The 22,844-nt window shown below is 36.8% G+C and overlaps 1 protein-coding gene across 2 annotated transcripts in view; it reads right to left on the reverse strand.

Moving 5' to 3' along the window:
- Positions 1-927: 927 nt before the first annotated feature.
- Positions 928-22,844, reverse strand: part of KIAA2026 (KIAA2026 ortholog) — a 95,715-nt gene continuing 73,798 nt past the window's right edge. For both annotated transcript variants that reach the window (XM_023745313.1, XM_023745312.1), the window contains 3 exons: positions 18,176-18,291; positions 6,559-6,686; positions 928-5,231 (listed from right to left, as the gene is read on the reverse strand). In XM_023745313.1, the coding sequence (XP_023601081.1) occupies positions 1,606-5,231; positions 6,559-6,686; positions 18,176-18,291 (3,870 nt within the window). In that variant the 3' untranslated portion in view covers positions 928-1,605. The remainder of the gene's footprint in view (positions 5,232-6,558; positions 6,687-18,175; positions 18,292-22,844) is intronic.

Here is a 22,844-nt window from a genome sequence, read left to right on the forward strand (position 1 = left end):
GTAGTTTCAAAAGAAGTCTGTAGGCCTATTCTTCCCTACCATTTCAACTCCAGGTTTAACAATATTATAATAAATGGAATGTGGATGAATATACAATGTCCCAAATAAGATAATGGATATAAAGATCCAATAAGTATAAAATCTTTTATTTAAAATGAGGCATATCCTGAAATACCACAACGTAAAACCCTGAGAATAAAATGACCAATAAAAATTGCTTTATAATGGAATTTAAGTAACTGCTCTGTAGTTGACAAAAACAAATAAAAAGCAAAGAGTACTTACAAGTAATTGAAGTGTCCACATTTGTTATTCTAAACTAAAAAATCATGTTTTAAAAAATACCAAATTGGAAAATTAGTCACTATGAACCAACACCTCAATATAAAAATAAACCTATCGGGGGGAAACTTGGTAAAGGATTCAAGGGACCTCTCTGTGCTATCATTGTAACTTTCTGTGAATCTAAAGTTATTTAAAAATAAAAAGCTTATAAAAACATATCTGGGGTGTATGAACAGACAGCAAATACATTGGTCTGAAAGATTACTTATTTTGATTAATATAGAATTTGGTGGTGGACTTACAGAAAAAAGTTAAAATAATGAAATCTAGAATAAAATTTTATAACAGAAATAGTGTAAAATCATGGAAAAAGAATGTAAAGCATCACGTTCAAAAATTGACTCTACCACCTACTAGTTGGGTGCTTTGGACACATCACTTAACCCTCTCAAGAATACCGTGAAAATCAAATGAGATGTGGAAGTACAGTTTGTAAACTGTAAAGCCTATACAAATGCTAGCTATTAATTCAAATTTCCCAGCCTCGATTCTTTTTTTGTAAAGGACTATCTCCATTTTATATCATATATTCTCCCAATGGAACAAGAACGCAATTAAAAAAATGGTATTCAAACAAACAAATACAGCAACTCAGTTTATTACATGCAGATTCTTCTGCATTGTTGCTAACAGTTCACTGGTCCAAAATTACTAAAATACTTAAAAAACTATACATTATGTAAACAAAACATAAATAAGACAGCATAGTTCTTTGTACATATAGTTTAGTACAGGTTGTTAGGAATTTAGGAATATGTACAATTTTACACCATGGACTGCATTTTCACAATGCATAAATATATATATATATATATATATATATATTTACAGAAATAAAAATAAGATTTCACTAATGACACAAAATACCATATTGTAGATACACGCTGCAATAGTCCAAATTCAAGAAGAAACATGTCAATGCAAGTGCGCAAAAGGCTAGCTTACTCCAAACTAGTCAAACTTGACTTTGTTCAATTTGTTATACAGACAGGTAAAGCCTGGCTACTTTAACCAACCAACCTCAGAGAACATATACCAATGAGTGAAATGGAACAGGTATTTCCCTCCCCAAGAAAACAAAGCCTGTTGCAAGCTAATGAAAAGATACATTAACACACACACACACACACACACACACACACACACACACACACACACACAATGTATAGTATGTTTTCAACAGTATAATAAACAGTTAAAATTTATATGGGAATCAAAACAATGCCCCATTATTTAAAAACTGGCTCGTTTAGTCTAAATTCAAGATGCAGCTGTGTCAGGCTTCTCTAAGCCAGATGACTGAAACGCAGGGAAGACAGAGGCAGGCTTTCGACTGGCAGATACAACAATTTGAGAGAGAGATGAAGAGAGTGAAGAAACCTTAGATGCTGGAGTACTTATGGTATTCAAAATGGCTCCTTCTGGGCTAACCAACAATTTTTTGACTGATGTGTCCAAATGAAATACTGAAGTACTACTTGGCAGTGGAGAATTACTAGAGCAAATGGCAGAAACCAAAGATGTCTTGGCTAAAAGAGTACTTGGAGGAGACTTAATTACTGAAGTCAATGACACCGTTGGTACAGGAGGTGGAACAGAAACTTGAGCAGTTGTGTTTATGATTTGTGGTTGTGTATGCACTGTGGGTAGAGAACTTGCATTCTCAAGAGAGTTTACAATTTTTGTAGAGGTTCTTAGAGATTGTTTTACAGGTTGCCCACTTAAATTATTAGATGCTAGTGTGGTCTTTTGGACAGGATTATCTACTGGTATAGGCTGAATGCTTTGGCCACTGTTAAGCACTAAGGGAGGTCCATATTTTGGATTAGTAGATATAAGAAGAACATGGCTGCCAGCTCCAAGACCTTGTGGTGGAACAATAAACCGGGTTCCATTAATCATGATCTGAGTACCAGGTGCCAAAGGAGTACTGGTGTTGATGACTATTTTTTGCTGAATACAAGGTTCACTGAACTGACTTTCTACCACACTAGTTACATGTGATGGTGCTGTAGCAGTGTGAATGGCAGAGCCACCTGGAGTAGAACTGTAACTGGAGGATGACTTTACTAAAGCAGGGGATATTGGCTGGTTTGGCAGAGAAGCAACATTGGAAATATTAACTATTTTACTTGGACTCGGTGAAAGGGATGGCAATTCAGTTTGAGGTTTATTTGTGTTCATATTTGTTGGCACTGTAGCTGAAATCCCTGGTGATTGAAACTGGACAGAAGTCTGAGATTGTCTTTTAGAAAGAGATACAGAACGTGTGGCTCCTGATACTGTTGCCACTTGTGGGACTGTGTTGATTTTAGGGGATAGAGTCACAGGTGTAGGCAAGGCAACATTAACAGGGATTTGCAAAGCTGATGTCAAACATTTAGGAGACACTGTTGGTTGTGTAGTTGAAATCAGAACAGATGATGCAAGATGTCCTGTTTTCACAGTTGATATCGCCACAGTGTTTCCGAGATTTGACGTGCAAAGTCTATTTGACAAAACAGGCATAATTCTTGAAGAGGTATCATTTCCACTGACTAAAACAGGAGGTCGTGTCCCAACTGAAGCAGAGGTTGAGGTCACTGAAAGAGAACCTACAGATACATTTGCTCCTGTTACTGAAAACATGTTTACTGCTCTTGCTGCAGAAACCACTGATTCATTAACAGGAGTAATATTTTGACTCACAAAATTTGAGCTTACTGGAATTGAATTACTTGTTGACAATGGCAAAACATAGCCCTTGGTACTTTTTTCTTCTCCTTTTGGGGTTACATTTTGCAGTATGTTAATTGATGGTATAGCCGGCACACTCCCTGAAGTATTTACAATTGCTTGACCTATGTTTAGACCAATTTTCACATCTTTTATCTGAGACACAGTTGTTGATGAATTTATTTTCATTGGTGCTCCCACTGTAGATGGAATTAGTACTATCTGAGGCTGCTCTGGAGTCTTAACATATGTTTTATTCAAGGGGAGAGTTTGTTTTAATGGTTCTGCCACAATAGTTGAAGTGCCACTGGATATTGGAGCATTAATAAAAACTAATTTCTGGGCAGACACACCTGTAGGTGTTGGTGCAGGTGTCACATTAATTGGAGTTCCACTGCCAGAAGAAAGAACAGATGGAGCTGATACTAACATAACTTTTTGAACTGTAGTCCCACTGATGACATCTCCATTTGTTGCTACTGTTGCTTCTGATCTTGTAACAGGGTAACTTTTTGTGATATAATCTGCTTGTTGCTGTTTAGTTGGAGTATGAATAGCATTTGCGTTGGTTTGTCCAAAATTTCCTGGTGGAAGGCTAATTACACTTACTGAACTATTTGCTGTTGATGATAGCAGAGAACTAGAAGAAATAGAGGACTTCAAGGGAGAAGAGGGCATGTGTGAAGTCTTCTCTACCATGTGGCCCAAATTATCACTTACAAGAGGTTGTCCTAATGTAAGTTTGAGATTTTTCCCCATGGATGGATTAAAGCCAGCTGGAATGGAAGCAGAAGTTGGTGTTTGGCCAAAAGGTGGAAGACTAGATGTAGTAGTCATTCCAGCTACTGGTGAAAAAGCAGAGGAGGATGAAGTTGTTGATTTTGGCACCAGAAATGCCTGAAGCTGAGGAGCAAAAGTGAAAACTGAACTCGAAGATAAACTGTTGGGTGAATTTTGATCTGTATTTGTTTGTACTTTCACAACTCCAGTGTTCCCACCTCGGGTCCTTACAAGAATTGACTGTGAATCTCTGATACACACAGTTTTCAATTCTTGCTTTGCTTCAGAAGAATCAGAAGTTTGTTGTGCAAAACTGTTGAGGGAGCTACCAGGATTTGTAGATCCACTTAGTGTTGTTGCTGATAATAGAGGCTGAACTACGGAAGAAATGGTGGGTGAAGCAATGGGATGGGGGAATGTGGTTGCTGAAATTGCATTTTTTACTTTTCCTACCTCACTCTGGCTATTCTTAACTGGTGGTGTTAATAAATTACTTATGGAGGTTACAGGTGACAAAGGCTGTGGTCTAGCACTATTCACATTTGACAAAGGTGTAATCGTCTTGTTCAAAACTGCATTAGGTAGATGGGTAGAAGAAACAGCTCCTGCTGACTTGACAAGAACTGTTGCTGAAGAAGAGTTTACATTTTCTGTCTGCTGGAAAGATAAACCATGTTGTTCTGTACCTTTTTGTTGAAGTGGTGGTATTTCTTTTGCAACTGCTTTTCCTTCCTTATGCTGAATCACAAAATTCTTAGGCAGAATGAGGACCTGCTGCATGATTTTTTCTCCTGTCTTAGGATCCAGCATAGGTTGCATCTGAATCTTTACTGAGCTATTATGAAGATCTATGGGCAACCACTGGCCACAGGGCATTTTGTACACCATCTGTAAAGGACCTTTTGTACTGGTGTGGCAGGTCAACGCTGGCTTTATGGGGCTTGCTTCTGGAGGAGATAAAACTGGCTTTTCCACAACAGAAGCACTTTTACCTGTGGAAGGGGGCAGTTGATTTGTTAAGGTCACTTTGTTCCCAATATTCGTTGCAAGCAAGGCCTGAATAGGTTTGGTCCCTTTCTGGAGAGTAGACACTGGTGTTGAATCCACTGAGGTAAATGACTCTGGAAACAGTGGCTCTGTATGCTTTGATTCATCCAAATAGTCCAACTGCATATCATCTTCTGCATTCTCAACTGTTGTCTCATTTGTGCTTAACTTTGCTTTCTTCCTTGGAGAAAGTTCTTTTGTGCTATCATCCAGATGACTAGTTTGTTTGGACTGTCGCTTAAGTGTTTTAGGCAGTGTCTTCAGTACATCTTTAGAAGGCAATTCCTTTTTCAACAACTTGCTTCTGGCCATAGGAAACTCTATTTCTGACAATTTCATATCATCTGAAAATTATAAAACAAGCATTTTGTTAATATAAATTGCAAGTGAATAGTAATAAGACCAATTATTTTTTAAAAAGTCAATCTTTGAACTGACAATTTATTAAGAAATTTATAAGGTGATTCAAGTCTCAGCACCACTGATGGGAATTAAGGTAAGATGACCTTTGACATAGTAATCTTGATATAATAAACATTTTCAAGAACATCCTATTATTAACAAGAAAATTATTTTTGGTTAACTGGCTCAGTGGATAGAGCATCAGCCTGCGGACTGAAAGGTCCCGGGTTCGATTCCGGTCAAGGGCATGTACCTGGGCTAAGAATTTAGATTTGGAAAGGAATCTAGTCTAGTTCTCTTCTTCACAGGAAAATCTTGATGTCAAAGAGAGATGGTTCTCCATACTAATCTATTTTTAGAGACTCTAAAGGATGAAAAGTGTCCAGCTTTTACTGGTGTTTAATTACCCCTACAGTAAAAAATTTATGTTCATGTCTGGTCAAACTGGGTTGATAAGAAGTTATTCTTTTTCAACTTACTAAAGACATAAAATACAACAGGTTAATTCATATCTAACCACAAATTTTCATACTAACCCTCATATAACTAAAGAAAGTAATTTAATTAGATTTATATAATAATATAATCTGATGAATTGAAATGAATTACAGATAGTCTAATCCAGCCTTTAATATAAGAATAGTGTGTCCACTCAGGTATCATTAAGCCATCAATCTTGGTCATTCCTTATTAACAAATAATCTTCACAGTATTAGGGACTTTCCAAGTTCCCATTTAAAGTAAACATCAGAAATAGTGCTTCAAACACAGTGATAAGAAGAGGCTGAACCTATTTCAAAGGAGGTGCAGATCAAGGATGTGTGGTCTGTAATGAGCAGTGACACACATATAGTTTGGAGTCAAGCATTGGCTCCAGAAACTCCCAGAAATGTAATAACTTCAAAGAACCTTTTATTAAGGACATAGTACACCTTCAAAACATCAGATTTCCCCAATCAATACATGTCATTAACTAGATGATATTTTATCTCCATATAATATACTAAAACTTCTCTGAGCTTTTCGTGTTGATTTAAAAGAAAGTGTTTTTTATTAAACTTTTATTAAATTTATGACTTCTTTGATTAGTACTGAAGTAACAGTCTTTGATTTATTATAATTCCATGATATAATTAATAGCCATATCTGAAAGTACCACTGAGACTGAATGCCAGATGTGTAATGCATAGTGATGTTTTTTCAATGCCTACCGAATCCAAAGTGATCCTTCTCCAGGATTCTAGAGGTCTGTTGAGTCTATAGACTTACTGATTTCAACTTTAGGAGATTCCTTTCCAGGATCTCCTTCACCTTCTTCAGTAGTCCATAGTTCTCTAGTAAATTGATCATGATCAGGCTGTCTTCTGAAATCATCATAGTCTTTTTTTAGGCGGCTCCTGAAATAGAATGCCCAAGATAACAAACAAACAAAATACTCATGTTTAGTTCAGTCTTTCCAATGACTATTATTTAAGAAGACAAAACCCAGGGTATAGCATAAGAAATTGAAAAGATTATATCTGCAACTTCAAAATAAAGTGTTTGAACATTCCACTCATTTGTCTTTCTAAATGCTACTGGTAGAGAAAAAGATAATTCCAAGAATATTGATTTTACATAGTCTTAAAATGACTATATTTTAAAAGTTCATTAAAAAGTTAATCAAGAAATTCTAAGAAACAGTACCTATCTACAGAGATTAACAAACAAAATAAATATCCATCATTTAATCCTGAGAATAAATATTTCTAAACTTTTGGGTCTACTAGAAAGAAATCTTTATTAAGCATAAGAAAACAAAGCAGAAAGGTGATCTTCCAGAGATCCTTTTCACATAAAAATGTAACAGCTATGTTTTAATGAAACTATGGAGAAATGAAAACATTTCCAAATGATTATATGGTATTTATTATCATTTTTGCTTTCCACTGAGTTTCTATGTTCTACCTCCTAACCTTTACCCTTTATTTTTTTGTTTTTAAAAATAATCTGAACATACATTCTCTAATGTATTTTTGCTACAAGTTCTTATATTTGCATATTGAAGTTTAGGTCTCACTTCTGCCATTTAACAGCTATAAGACTTTGGGCAAGACTTCCTAAGCATCAGTTTACGTCTTTGTACAATAGGGATAACAACTACTTACCTCATAGTATGTGTGGCACATAAATATTCAATAAATGTTAGTTAATAATAACTCTCAACTTATCAGTTTTAAATTAATACTTAAGGTTTTATGAAGTAGGTAAGGGTTGTAAGATACTAGAATGGGTTACCAAAGGGTAACTGTAAAATTAATTTCATTTTAGAAATATCTACATGGGATTTATAATTTCCTTCCTTCTCAGTCTTAGCTAGTGATTTTGCTTCTTATTTCAGAGAAAATAAAAGTAATCAGACAAGAACCTTCATATGTTCATACCTCATCTGCAACTGAAGACATTCATTTGTACTCATATTTTCTGTCTTATCTAAGTTGACTCCTCCACTTAAGCATCCTGTCTCACCTCTTCAAGAATATCATTCTACCTTCCTTTGCCTGAGTCCATTTTTATCTCTGTATCAGATAATTTCAACCAGTATACAACCATGTTATTTCTCTCATTAAAATAAAAACAAAACACAAAGCATTACTTCGCTTGACTCCAATTGTCCTTCTAGGTACTGCCCTATTTCTCTGCTTTACTTTATAGCAAAATTCTAATTCTTCTACCCTAATTCTCTTGAACAGACTCCTAACTTTTACCCACTTCTCTACTAACACAGCTCATCAAGGTCATCAATGATCTCATGCTGTCAAAATTAAATAATAAATCCTCAGTCCTCATATTCCTCAGTTCATCATGAGTAGACCTCATGGACATTTTCTTTCCCTAGTTTCCAAGACACCACTCTTTCTCTTGGTTTTCCTCCTATCTTACTGAATACTCACCTTCTCAGTCTCTTCTGCTGAGTACTCATCTCCACCATCTCTGAATGCCATAGGGTTCAGTATCTCTTCTTATCTATGTTCACATACAAGGTAATTTCTACCAGTTTCACAGCCTAAATATAATCTATATCCAGACAACTTCCAAACTTAAATCTGGCTTACTCTCTTAGACTGGGAACTTATACTAAACTGCCTACTCAATAACTCCAACTAGATGTCTAAAAAGCATATCAAACTTCACATGTTGAAATCCAAACTCTGAATCACTTTCTTCCTCTGCCCCAAACTTGTTATTCCTTCAGTTCCCACTATCTCAGCTAACAGCAATTCCATTATTCCAGTTGTTTAGACCAAAAACACTGAGGATCATCTTTTTACTCTCATTTTTTTCTGTCACTTCATATTCAAATCCCTAAGTAAATTCTACCAATCCTGCCCTGGCTGGTGTGGCTCAGCTGGTTGGAATTGTTGTCCTGTGAAGGGTCACAAGTTTGATTCCCAGTCAGGACACATATAGGAGGCAACTGATCGATGTTTCTCTCTCTTCCTCTCTTTCCCTGTAAAAAATCAATAGAAACATATCCTCAGGTGAGAATTAAAAAAAAAAAAAAATCCTACCTTCAAGATATATCCAGAATCCATCCACTCCTTGTGATTAGCACTGCTACTATCCTGATCTAAGCCACTATCATCTTTTGCCTGGATTACTGCTAGAGTGTAGCTGATTTCCCTACTTTCATCGTTGTCCCTCTACATACTAAACTCAACACAACAGGCAGAGTGAGTTTAAACATTAAGTTTTAAAGCACATGTCCTGCCTCTGCTTTAAACCCTCCAAAGGCTTCTCATCTCAATAAGAGTGAAAACCAAAGTCCTTAAAGACCTACATGATCTTTACTTCTCTCACTCTTGATTCTTACCACTTTCCTCCTCACTCACTCACTCTGGCTACACTTGCTCCTTTGCATTTCCTCTAAATGCCAAACATGCTTCCAACCTTAGGGTTTCTGCATTTTCTTTTTCTTCAGATATCTACATGGCTCTCTCCCTCATTTCCTTTTTTAAATTTTTATTTTTTTAAATATATTTTATTGATTTTTTACAGAGAGGAAGGGAGAGGGATAGAGAGTTAGAAACATCCATGAGAGAGAAACATCGATCAGCTGCCTCCTGCACAACTCCTACTGGAGATATGCCTGCAACCAAGGTACATGGCCTTGACCGGAATCGAACCTGGGACTCTTCAGTCCACAGGCCGACGCTCTAGCCACTGAGCCAAACTGGTCAGGGCCCTCATTTCCTTTAGATCTCTGTTCAAACATCACCTTATCAGGGAATTTCTCCAACACCCTGGTAAAAGAGCAATCACCATTCAAACCAGGCATTTCTTATCTCCCTTTACCCTGCTCTATTTTTCTTTACAGCACTTATCACCATCTAACATTTGACTTGGTCCCTTTCTTCCATTAGAATATAAGCCACAGATGAAGCTAGAAATCAATAAAAGGAAAACTGGAAAATTTACAATTTTGTGAAAATTAAACAACACTGTTAAATAACCAATGGATAAAAGAAGAAATCATAAGGGAAGTTGGAAAATACAAATGAATGAAAATAAAAACACAACATATCAAAAGTATGGAACAATGAAAGCAGTGCTAAGGGGAAAATTTAAAGCTACAAACGCTTACATTAAAAAACAAGAAAGATCTCAAATCAACCACCTAACTTTATAACATAAGAACCTAGAAAAAGAAGAAGAAACCCAAAGCTAGCAGTACAGAAATAATAAAGATTAAATAAAATAGAGAATAGAAATGCAGAGAAAAATCAATGAAATCAAAAGTTAGTTCTTTGAAGGATCAACAAAACTGACCGACCTTTAGCTAGACTTAGAAAAAAAAAAAAGAGAAGACTCAAATTACTAAAATCAGAAATGAAAGTGGGGCAATTAGTACCAATTCTAAAAGGATTATTCCGAGTACTATGAATAATTGTATGCCAATAAATTGGATAACTAGATGAAACGAACAAATTCCTAAAAACATAAAACTTACCAAAGCTAAATCATGAATAGAAAATCTGACTAAATCTATAACTAGTAAGGAGATCATATCACTAACAAAAAAAATCTCTTGACAAAGAAAAGCCCCAGACCTGACTACTTCACTGGTGAAGTTTACCAAACATCTAAGAAGAACTAATACCAATCCTTTCCAAACTTTTCCAAAAATCTCAAAAGGATAAAACATTTCTTAACTCGTTCTTTGAAGCCAGCATTATCTTGATGCCAAATCTTGGTAAAGACACTACAGGAAAACTACAGACTGCTATCTCTTATAAACATTAATGCAAAAATTCTCAACAAAATACAAGCAAATGAAATTCAGCAGCATATTGAAAGAATTATACACCACGACCAAATGGGATTTATTCCTGAAATGCCATGATGGTTCAACATACAAAAACTGGTTAATGTAATAGACCACATTAATAGAATGAAGAAAAGAAACTGCATGATCATCTCAATTATTGCAGAAAAAGCATTTGACAAAAGTCAACATCCTTTAATAGAAACACTCAACACATGAGAAACAGAAGGAAACTACTTCAACATTAAAAACACACACACCATACATGAATAACCCACAGCCAACATCATACTCAATGGTAAAAGACTGAAAGCTTTTCCTCTAAGCACAGGAACAAGGATGCTTGCTTTTGCTACTTCTATTCAACATAGTACTAGATATTCTAGCCAGAGCAATTAGGCAAGAAAAAGAAACAAAGGCATTCAAGTTAAAAAGGAAGAAGTAAAATGATCTCTGTTCACAGATATTATATGTAAAAAAAACACTAAGAACTAAAAAAATTGCTAGAACTAATAAATTGAGCAAAGTAGGAAGATATTAAGTCAATACACAAAAATCAGTTGTATTTTTATAGATTGACAATGATCAAAGTGAAAAGGAAATTAAAATACTTAGGAATTAATCAAGAATGTGAAAGACCTGTACAATGAAAACTAAAAAAAAAAATGAAGAAGGAAATTAAAAGAAGACATAGGTAAATAGAAACACACCATATTCATGTATTGGAAGATAATATACATTGAGTGGCCAGATTATTATAACCACCCCATCAGTACTTCATTGGGCCACCTTTTGCCTTCAATACTGTGGCAATTCTTCTTGGCATTGACTCCACGAGATGTTGAAAGGTGATGCGAGGAATCTGACACCATGCCTGATGAATAGCACTGTCCAGTTCTGTGAGATTTGATGGTTGTGGAACCAGCTGCCTGATGGCTCTTTTAACTTCGTCCCACAAATGCTCAATTGGATTGAGATCTGGTGATTGTGGGGGCCACCTAAGCAAGGTAAGTCTCCCTCATGTTCTTGAAACCACTCCTGCACAATACGAACACCGTGGCATGGCGCATTGTCTTGTTGGAAGAAGCCATCTCCATTGGGATACACCATCAACATGATAGGATGAACTTGATCAGCATCAATACTTAGGTATGTTGTGCTATTCAAACTTTGTTCCACACAAATTAAAGGGCCCAAATCATGCCAGGAAAACATGCCCCAAACCATAACACTGTCCACAACAGCTTGAAGGGTTGTACTCATGCATGTGGGGTGCATGCTTTCATGCTGTTTCCACCAAATTCTCACTCTGCCATCTGCAAGATGCAACTGGAAACGTGATTCATCAGACCACATGACTTTTTTCCAATGCTCGACTGTCCAATCCTTGTGTTTCTGTGCGAATGGGAGACGTTTTATCTTGGTAACTGCCGACAGCAAAGGTGTTCGAACAGGCCTTCGGCTTCCATATCCCATACGATGCAGTGTACGGTGAACAGTGTGTCATTTGAGAGGATCCCTGATTAAGATCTGCAATAATTTGATGCACTGTTGCCCTTCTGTTGTCTTGTACCAGTGTTGCCACTCCCCGTTCTGCCCTAACATTGACTATTCACTGACGGCCAGAATTGGCACGTTCAGACCCAGATTTTCAGCTGACAGTCCAGTCTTTCAACACTTTAGCAACAGCTGCTCTTGAACATTTAACGAATTCGGCTGTTTTGCTGATACTCACTCCATGGCTCCGAGAGCCAACAATCACCTCACATTCAAAGGCTGTTAAACCGCATTGTTTACCCATATCTTCAGAAAAAAAAATCACTTCTACTGTCGTGGTAAACAACCTGCTTCCCTATTTATAATGGTCTGGCTCTCTAGCAACTTCAGCGCAAGATTATAGCTAATTTGCCTACAAACGTCAGGTGGTCATAATAATTTGGCCACTCAGTGTATTTTTTCAATTACAGTTTACATTCGATATTATTTTGTACAGTATTAGTTTCAGCTATCTATATATATAAAAACCTAAAGATCATTACGACCGGATGACCGGCTGGTAGCTATGATGCGCACTGACCACCAGGGGGCAGATGCTCAACGCAGAAGCTGCCCCCTGGTGGTCAGTGCAATCCCACAGCCAACCTCCCGCAGCTGGCCAACCTCCCGCAGTCCCTCCCCCTGGCCAGCCTGCCCCAATTAGCCCCAATCGCCAGCCAGGCCGAGGGACTCCAACCATGCACAAATTCGTGCCCCAGGCCTCTAGTACAGTAATAATGGTTATACAATCATACTTTACAAAGTGGTCCTCTCAATATTTTAAGTACTCATCTGGCACCATACATAGTTACTACAATATTATTGACTATACTAGAGGCCCGGTGCAGGCATTCGTGCACTGGTGGGTCCCTCAGCCTGACCTGCACCCTCTCACAATCTGGGACCACTTGGGGGATGTAGCAGTGCATGAAGTAGCAAGCAGCCAAGGAGGAGCCTGAGGCAGGGCTGGCGCCTCGCCACTCCTGCTCATTCTGGCCCCGCTGTACCTGCCGCTTGGTAGCGCTGCCACGGAGGCGGGAGAAGCTCCTGCCGCTGCAGCTGCACTCACCAGCTGTGAGCTGGGCTTCTGGCTGAGAGGTGCTCCCACTGTGGGAAGCACACTGACCACCAGGGAGCAGCTCCTGCGTTGAGCATCTGTCCCCTGGTGGTCAGTACATGTCATAGCGACCAGTCATAAGGATCACTTAGGCTTTTATATACATAGATATATACATAGATTCCCTATGCTATACTTTTACATTCCCATGACTATTTTGTGATTACCAATTTGTACTTCTTTAGACCCTTCACCTTTTTCACCCAGGCCCCCAAACACCCTCCCCTCTGGTGACCATCAATTTGATCTCTATCTATGAGTCTATTTCTATTTATTTTTTTCTTTAGATTCCACAAATAAGTGAAATCATATGATATTTGTCCTTCTCTGACTGACTTATTTCACTTAGCATAGTACCTTCTAGGTACATCCATATGTTTATAATTATTTTTTTAATACTCACCCGAGGATATTTTTTATTGATTTTAGAGAGATAGGAAGGGAGGGAGGGAGAGAGAGAAAGAAACATCGCTGTGAAGAGAGAAACACTGATTGGTTGCCTCCTGAATGCAATGTGATCAGGAGGTATGCACCCTGGAACCTAGGTATGTTCCCTGACCAGGAATGGAACCTGCAACCTTTTGGTGTATGGGACGATGCTCTAACCAATTGAGCCACCCAGCCAGGGCCCTCTTTGCCCATTTTTAATTTTTTTTTTAAAAATCCTCACCTGAGGATATTTTTTCCATTGATTTTCAGAGAGAATGAAAAGGAGGGGGGAAGAAGTGGGAGGGAGGAGGGAGAGAGAGAAAAACATCAATGTGAAAGAGACACATCGACTGGTTGCCTCCTGCATGTGCCCTGACCGAACCAAGGATGGAACCTGCAACCTAGGTACATGTGTCCTTGACCAAAATTGAACCCGTGACCCTTCCGTATACAGGCCGACACTAACCACTGCATCATGTTGGCCAGGGCTGCCCATTTTCAAATTGGATTGTTTTATTTTGTGTGTGTGTGTGTTGGATTGTATGAGTGCTTTATAAATTTTAAATATTAACCTCTTATTGGATGTATACTGGTGAATATTTTCCATTTAGTAGGATGTCTTTTTGTTTTGTTGATGGTTTCCTTTGCTGTGCAAAACATGTAGTTCCATTTGTTTTTGTTTCCCTTGCATGAGAAGATTTATCAGAAAAAAATATTGCCAAGAGAAATGTCAGAGATTTTACTGCCTATGTTTTCTTCTAGGAGTTTTATGGTTTCGAGTCTTATATTTAAGTCTTTAATCCATTTTGAGTTTATTTTTATATATGGTGTAAAAGGTGGTCTAGTTTCATTTTTTTTGCATCTATTTGTCCAATTTTACCAACACCCTTTATTGAATAGACTGTCTTTATCCCATTGTATGTTCTTGTCTCTTTTGTCAAATACAGGGTGTCCCCCAAAAATGTATACACACTTTAACAGCTGATAGCTCAATTTTGAAAATGAAATGTATTTTAATAAACATTGCCTTTGTAATTTTTCAAAATGTGTGTATACATTTTTGAGAACCCTATATTTACTAACCATAATAGGCATGGGTTTATTTCTCAGCTCTCCCTTCTGTTCCATTGATCTATATGTCTGTTTTTATACCAGTACCATGCTGTTTTGATTATTATAGCTTTGTAGTATAGTTTTATAACAGGTAGCATAATAACGTCCAACTTTATTCTTCTTTCTTAAGATTGCTGTGGCTATTCAGGGACTTTTGTGGTTTTATATAAATTTTTGGATTACTCTCACTGTTCTTGGTACCAGATGATGCCAGCAAGTAAAAGTCGCTAAGTGTTGCTTTTAGAGAGAAAATAAAATGCACATTAGGTCTCAGCATGATTTAAGCAAAGTGCTGAGTTCAGTATTTTTAAAATACACTCACCATAGGGACAGGAGGGGAAAAGTGTCAGAATCATTTGTGAATCTACATGTTTTCTAATTATGATGTTGACTGTAGTTTTCATCTGCTGGTTTTGCTAAACCTCCAGACACTAAAAAAGAATGTGCCGATTAGCAGGTATGACCCCCCCCTCCCCCCAGCTGTCTCCACCACTGGCAGTGGGGGACTGAAGAGTGTGGACTTGTTTAAGACATTTTTTAAGTTCTCCTCAACTGTCCACACTGTACATTGATTTTCTGTCATAGCTCTATGCCTGGGGGGCTGCAACTCTTCACTGATCCACAGAGAGCATTCTTAGTGCATCAAAGAGATGAAGGAGGTGAGACTCAGAGGGAAAGATGGAAACCACGCTTTTAGGGCTGGACACGGCTCAGCAGTGTAAAAGTCACACACACACACACACACACACACACACACACACACACAAAATAAAAATAAATAAATTTTTGGATTACTTCTTTTCATTCTGTGAAATACGCTATTAAGTATTAAGATAGAAACTGCAATGAATCTACAGATTACTTTGAGTAGTATTTTACATTTTAATGATGTTATTCTTCCCATCCATGAGCACAGTATATACTTCCATTTATTTGTATCTTCTTTCAATTTTGTGCTCCACTGTCTTATAATTTTCTGAGTATAGGTCTTTTACCTCCTTGATTAAAAATTTCCTACATATTTTTTAATGCAATTATAAACGGGATCGTTTTCTTAGTTTCCCTTTCTGCTAGTTCATTATTGGTGTATTAAAATGTAATTGATTTCTGAATATTTATTTTGTATTCTACTACTTCACTGAATTCATTTATCAGTCCTAGTAGTTTTTTAGTGGAAACTTTGGGGTTCTCTATATACAGTATCATGCCATCTGTATATAACAACAGTTTTTCTTCTTCCTTTTCAATTTGGATGCCTTTTATTTCTTCTTGTCTGGCTGCTGTAGCTAGAACTTCCAGTACTATGCTGAATAAGAGTAGTGAAAGTGGACAGCCCTGTCTTGTTCCTGATTTTAAGGAAAACACTTTTAGTTTTCCCATTAAGTATGATGTTGGCTGTAGGTTTGTCATATATTCATACATGGCCTGTATTATGTTGAGGTATGTTCCCTCTATTCCCACTGTGCCGAGAGTTTATCATAAACTACAGGCCTGGAGCATGAATTTGTGCACGGGTGGGGTCTGGCCAGCCCCGCCCCCGATCAGTGTGTGTGTGGGTCGATCAGGGATGGGGCCGGCTGGGGGCAAGGACCCCAGCAGTCTGTGGGCTGCCCCCACACCCTGGTCAAACTCTGGTCGAAGGGACAATTTGCATATTACCCTTTTATTATATAGGGTGAGTACTGGATCTTCTAAAATGCTTTTTCAGCATCTATTGATATGATCATATAATTTTTTTAAATGGGGATTGTACCATCTTACAGACCATGCTGTGATTTTTTTTTGGTTTGTTTTTTGTTTTTAATATATTTTTATTGATTTCAGAGAGGAAGGGAGAGGGAGAGATAGAAACACCAATGATGAGAAAGAATCATTGATTGGCTGCTTCTTGCACACCCACAACTGGGGATCCAACCAGCAACCCGGGAATGTGCCCTGACCAGGAATCAAACCGTGACCTCCTGGTTCATAGGTCAATGCTCAATCACTGAGCCACGTTGGCTGGGCTGAACATATAATTTTTATCCTTCATTTTGTTTATCTGGTATAACACGTTAATTGATTTGTGAATATTGTATCAACCTTGCATCCCAGGAAGAAATCCCACTTGATCATAGTGTATGTTCTTTTTAATGTATTACTGAATTCAGATTGCTAATATTTTGTTGAGCATTTTTTCATCTATGTCCATCAGGGATATTGGCCTCTAATTTTCTTTCTTTGTAGTGGGAAGACTTAATATTTAAAGATGTCAAGCCTTAGCTGGTTTGGCTCAGTGGATAGAGCGTCGGCCTGTGGACTGAAGGGTCCTAGGTTCGATTCCAGTCAAGGGCACATGCCCAGGTTGCAAGCTGGATCTCCAGTAGGGGGCATGTAGGAGGCAACCAATCAATGAGTCTCTCTCATCATTGATGTTTCTATCTCCCTCCCCGCTCCCTTCCTCTCTGAAATCAATAAAAATATTTTTAAAAAATAAATAAAAAAAGAAGATATTCAATATCACTAATCATTAGAAAAATGCAAATCAAAACTACAATATACCACCCACTTCATACTCATTAAGATAGCTACTATAAAAAAATAGAAAATAACAGATGTTGGTGATAAAATGGGACCATTACACACAGTTTGTAGGGAATGTAAAATTGTATAGTCATTGTGGAAAACAATATGGTGATTCCTCAAAATATTGAAAGTAGAATTACCATACGATCTGGCAATCCCATCTCGGGGTATATACACGAAGAATTAAAAGCAGATATTAGTACACCTATGTGCATAACAATTTATTCATAATAGCTAACAACATAAAAATTGTTACCTAAGGAAAATGTGATAAATGCAAACAATGGAATATTATTCAGCCTTCAAAAAGAGGAAAATTCTGATATATCCTGCAACATGAATGAACCTTGAGAACATTATTCTATAAGCAAGTCACAAAAAGACAAATATTGTATATTATATAAGGACTTATAGTAGTCAAAATTATAGAGACAAAATATAGAATGGTGGTTACCAGGGACTAGGGAGCAGGGAAAATGCAGAGTTAATAGGTATAGAGTTTCAGTTCTTGAGATGGATGGATAATAGTAACAAAACATTATGAATGTATTTAAATCACTGAACTGCACACTTAAACCTGGTTAAGATGGTAAATTTTGTGCATTTTACCACAATAAAGAAAAAGAATGTAAGGCACAGAGAAAGGGTTTTGTTAACATTATTTTTTCAGGGCTTGGGAAGTCTCTTGTACATAGGAGACACTCAAAATAACTGCTAAATTATAAATCAATAAAAACTACTAAATATTCCAGGACATCTTCTCATAAGTCCTAAATTAAGAGCCCTAAAGTAAATAAAACAAATTATAAAGCTTGAGTTACCTGTTTCTTTGAAAAGCTTTCATTAATTTTGGTTCCCATGGCAGCAGTTCATTTAAAAGACGTATCAATGTACTATGCAATTCTTTTACAGCTTGCCTCCGATGATACCATTTACCCTAAAAACACAATTTTAAAAGTAAATCCCTTAGATTTAATCTAAAAATGAATGTCAACCCTTATTTTCTGAGTAAAAACCAAAACACCAATATCCATGAAATAAGTATCTCTTCTAGAAGATTGCAGAAAGGGGGATGTATCCTGTAAAAACCTTATTTGATATATTGTCATCATTTTCAATACTGCAATGCTACACTGAGTTAATAATTACTGACACCCCTCCATTTGCTAAAAAGCATTACTCAAAAGCATTTCATTCATATATGGAGGGGATGGGAAGAAGGGACAGTTGAAGTGAGTATGACAGCGCATACGCACTCTAGCTGTATGAAAACCCTTCTGAGGTATGTGCACTTTAGTCTCACTTAACAAATGATAAATGATTTAAGGTCCTATAAGGTGAACCCGCATCAGCCTGATGCTGAAGTTCAAGTTCTTAAAATTACATCACTATCTCTTAAAAACTGGATCATATAAATTCAATCTGACATAGGTTATAAAAACCTCTAGTAAAGATATGTTTTAGTAGTACCCATAGAATTATTCACGTTATATCTCTAGGTAGCTTATACCCTATTCTCCATAATGTTAGTGCACATCTATCAACATCACCACCGCCATCATCATCATTTACTGTTATATAAAAGACTGTATTTTCACCCTAACTGGTTTGGCTCAGTGGATAGAGCGTCGGCCTGCGGACTGAAAGGTCCCAGGTTCGATTTCGGTCAAGGACATGTACCTTGGTTGCGGGCACATCCCCATTAGGGGGTGTGCAGGAGGCAGCTGATCGATGTTTCTCTCTCATCGATGTTTCTAACTCTCTATCCCTCTCCCTTCCTCTCTGTAAAAAATCAATAAAATATATTTTTTTAAAAAGACTATTTTCTTTTCTTTTTTTGGGGGGGGGGGGCGCGCGGAGGTTAACAGCTTTGAGATATAATTCACATACCATATAGCCCATTTGTTTTATTTTTTTAAATAACAAAATACATACTACTATATATGTTATGGATCATATTTAGCATGTAAAGAATTAGATTTCATCCCATAGCAACCGTTGAGCCAATTGCACATTTGTAGAACATTAAGGCAGAAAAATTACTGCTCCCTAAAGCAAAACGTATTCTAAATATGTGCATAAATTTTTGAATTGTGTATGTATCTAAAACCTTCAAGATTTCAGTCATGGAAATTTTAGTCGCATATAAACCTAAGAGATTAAGTGCACAGTTCCTATTCTCAAAAGTTTTTGTATTTTAAACCAACAGAATGTCTATGTACATAAAAATATTAAATAACTACAGTACATTTTTACCACTGAGGTTTTTTTAATCTTAAAAAAATTAATCTTCCTGTTTATTAAAAATAGGAAGATGTGGGATTTTCTGTGCACGTGCACATAAACAGGCTCACTCATTCTTGTGTCTTCTTAGTGGCATGATAAATCATAGCATTATGAAAAAAATTAATTTAATAATTAATTAATATGCTAATGTAGATATATCTTAATATTTCATAATATGCTAATGTAGATATATCTTCCCTCTTGTCAAATACTTTCAAGTTAACAATAATTAATACCTCAAAAGTTCTCCCCAAAAGGAATGTTATGAAATAGTATGAAGTGCTTATTCTAACTCATGAAAGCAAACTATATATATAAAAAGCCAGTGACCATAATGGCCATAACAACCATAAGGACCGGTTGCTATGACAACCACTGTGGCCAGCTAACCTGGCCAGGTCAGGGGGTGGGGCCGGCCAGCCAACCTCGCAGCCCCTCCCCACTGCCGGCCTGCCCCTGATCGGACTCTCCCACCTGATCAAGAGTTGACCTCCAGCCAAACGCCCCTTCCCTTCCCCCCAGCCAGCCCCTCCCCCCAGCCAGCTTGCCCCTGATCTGGCCGATTGGGGCGGGTTGGCCAGCCAACCTCCTGCCATATTCTCCTCCCAATAGGCCCAGCCCCCACCTGCCCCGATTGGGGCCGGGCGGGCCAGACCCCACCCATGCACCAATTCGTGCACTAGGCCTCTAGTTAAATTATAAACAATAAAACTGACTAGGAAAAAACTTTCATCTAGGGAAAGCTAACTGAGGAAGGTAAAAAGGCAAATGACAGCTGCCCTAAATCCTTTGAGGAATGAGACAGGTTTTTATTTCAATAAAAAAAATAGAAAATTAAAAAAAAAAAGAAAATAGGAAGGTGGAGACTTTTCCCTTTAACAGGGCATGTCAACAATGTTATTTTTCTACTTAACTATCATTTGGCTTAAAAATAAAATGGTGAGAGTAGAAGTAAACTTTTCCTAAGTTAAAGACAGCAGAGAGAAAACAGAAATGAGGAATGAAGGTGGAGAGAATATACTCTTTGGGTATAATTAATTGGAAAACTGTGAAAAGGCCAGGGAACACCAAGCATGCTGAATTCCTTTTTACTGGGGGGTCAGAAGGGGCAGAATGGCAGATCAGAATTAACTTGGGTAGTATGGCTGCTGTCTGGATTAGTGTGATGGAGATGGGATGGGGAATGCAGAAAGACTACTAGTGTTATGGGACCTTAGAACTAGGTAAGTGAGGCACAAGAAGGGAAGACTGTGTAACTGGATGTCATTACTGCAAGACATTTGTCATCTGTGTTTGTGTCTTTACTAAACTGCAACATTAATTTTTGTATAAGAGAATTTTTAAAATATTAGGAAGATTTTATCTTTTGGTTTTATTTTGGTTTATTAAATTTTAATTAATCCAATGCCCAGAAATAAACTTCTGAACTAGCTGGTGGACACAGGGAAGGAGTCAGTAAATATTAATCAGAGAATAGATTTCTAACTTCAATATAATTCTGTCTTACCCACTGACCTGTTTGGGAATGTCTATGGCCTTCTAACTTTATATACATATTTTTGCCTTCTTTCCTTTCTTTATATTACATATTCCCAAATTGAGATAGTGATGGAATATTTCATTTACATTTGAAAATGCATATTTAACCATTCTGTATTTGGGAAGCAAACAAAAAGTTTATTACATGCATAACACAAATTATAGAAAGACTGATAAAATGTTTTGACTAGAAGATACATATAAAGAATATAATATGACCTTGACAAAAGGCATTCCTATACCCTGCCATGGGGTATGGGTGTCCATAGTTTTTAGGTTGATTAAAAGGGGACACAGGTTTTAACAAGTTCAGAATCACTGCTCTGGGATTGGTATTTGAGGCAAGGTACTTTAACTACTTGGTAGTAAAAGAGAAACTCACACTGCTTGTTTCATTTATCATCTTTGGTCAATAAAACCAAATGGAATTAAAATAATATGTCCCTTTCTAATAAGAGATGATCTCAGAGTGTCACAGTATACAATGGGACTAATGTAAGGAGAAGAAAAGTTACAAATTTTAAAAGTTAGTCAGAGATGGTAACAATTTACCTTAACTTGGGTCTAATATTAAAATCAAACAAATATTGCCAGAACTTTAAGTCAGGTCATTAACTAAACACAGGCAATAGCTTTGCTGACTGATCAACTTGATTTACATATGCAGATAATATAATGCTATTTTTCTTGGCCTATACAAAGGCAATTCCTAAAGAAGAGACTATCTTGTTGTAAGCACCTGTATTTAAAGGTAGGTATCTCTGTAATGCAAAATTAAAATCTCAAATGTATTGTTTAATTACAACAGTACTTAAAATTATAGTGAACTAAAGTTTAAAAGTGAATTAAGAAATAAGGAAAACAGCAAGTTCTCCTATTTACAAACACGTAAGACAGAATACAGATGTAATAAAAATTAGAAGACTCTTACAATCTTTGTCAGCACTGATCAATATAGAATCAAAGATAAAGATGGTAGGTAGAAGGACTAATAAAAGGTCATTTGTGGAACAGAGCTATAACTGTTTCTCTAATAAAATATATTTAATAAGCTTTATGTATATAAATTTAGCTCTTACTTTTCTTTATAAACAGGAATATAAATAAGGATAAATAAATTGTTCTGAAAATTAGAATTCTCACTATTTTCAGGGGTAAAAAATATTTTCTAAGATAATCCCAATGTGTTTGTGAATTTAATAAGTCAAACATTTACTGAAAATCACTTTAAAAAAGAAGTAATTTTTAAAATGAATGTATTATAAAGTTTAACATAGAATACAGTATGAATTTCAAGCATACACCATGGAACCAAAGGCATACAATATGGATTAAATTTGAAGTTTACCTTTCAATACTTTCTCATCCAATGTCCACAGCAGCTGCAGATTGCCAGCTCCCTTTCCAGATGTCCCAAATGTCAAACAGTGGAGGTTTTCTAACCTCATAGGAATTACTACAAAAAAGGAGTTGGTCTATGGTCACAAGATAAGTCCTTTATTATATTATGCAGTTTTGTAAGTTTTTGAATGTGACACAGTAATAACCTAAGGAACCATATGGAAAAAGAAACTTTAAAAAATTCACAAAACTGCACAATACTGTAAAATGAAAAGCTGAGTCTATGTGTGTGAAATGAGTGGGAAGGGAAACTTACCTTACAAC

This window comes from Myotis lucifugus, unplaced genomic scaffold (genome assembly GCF_000147115.1).
Source record: "Myotis lucifugus unplaced genomic scaffold, Myoluc2.0 scaffold_533, whole genome shotgun sequence".
Lineage (NCBI taxonomy): Eukaryota > Metazoa > Chordata > Mammalia > Chiroptera > Vespertilionidae > Myotis > Myotis lucifugus.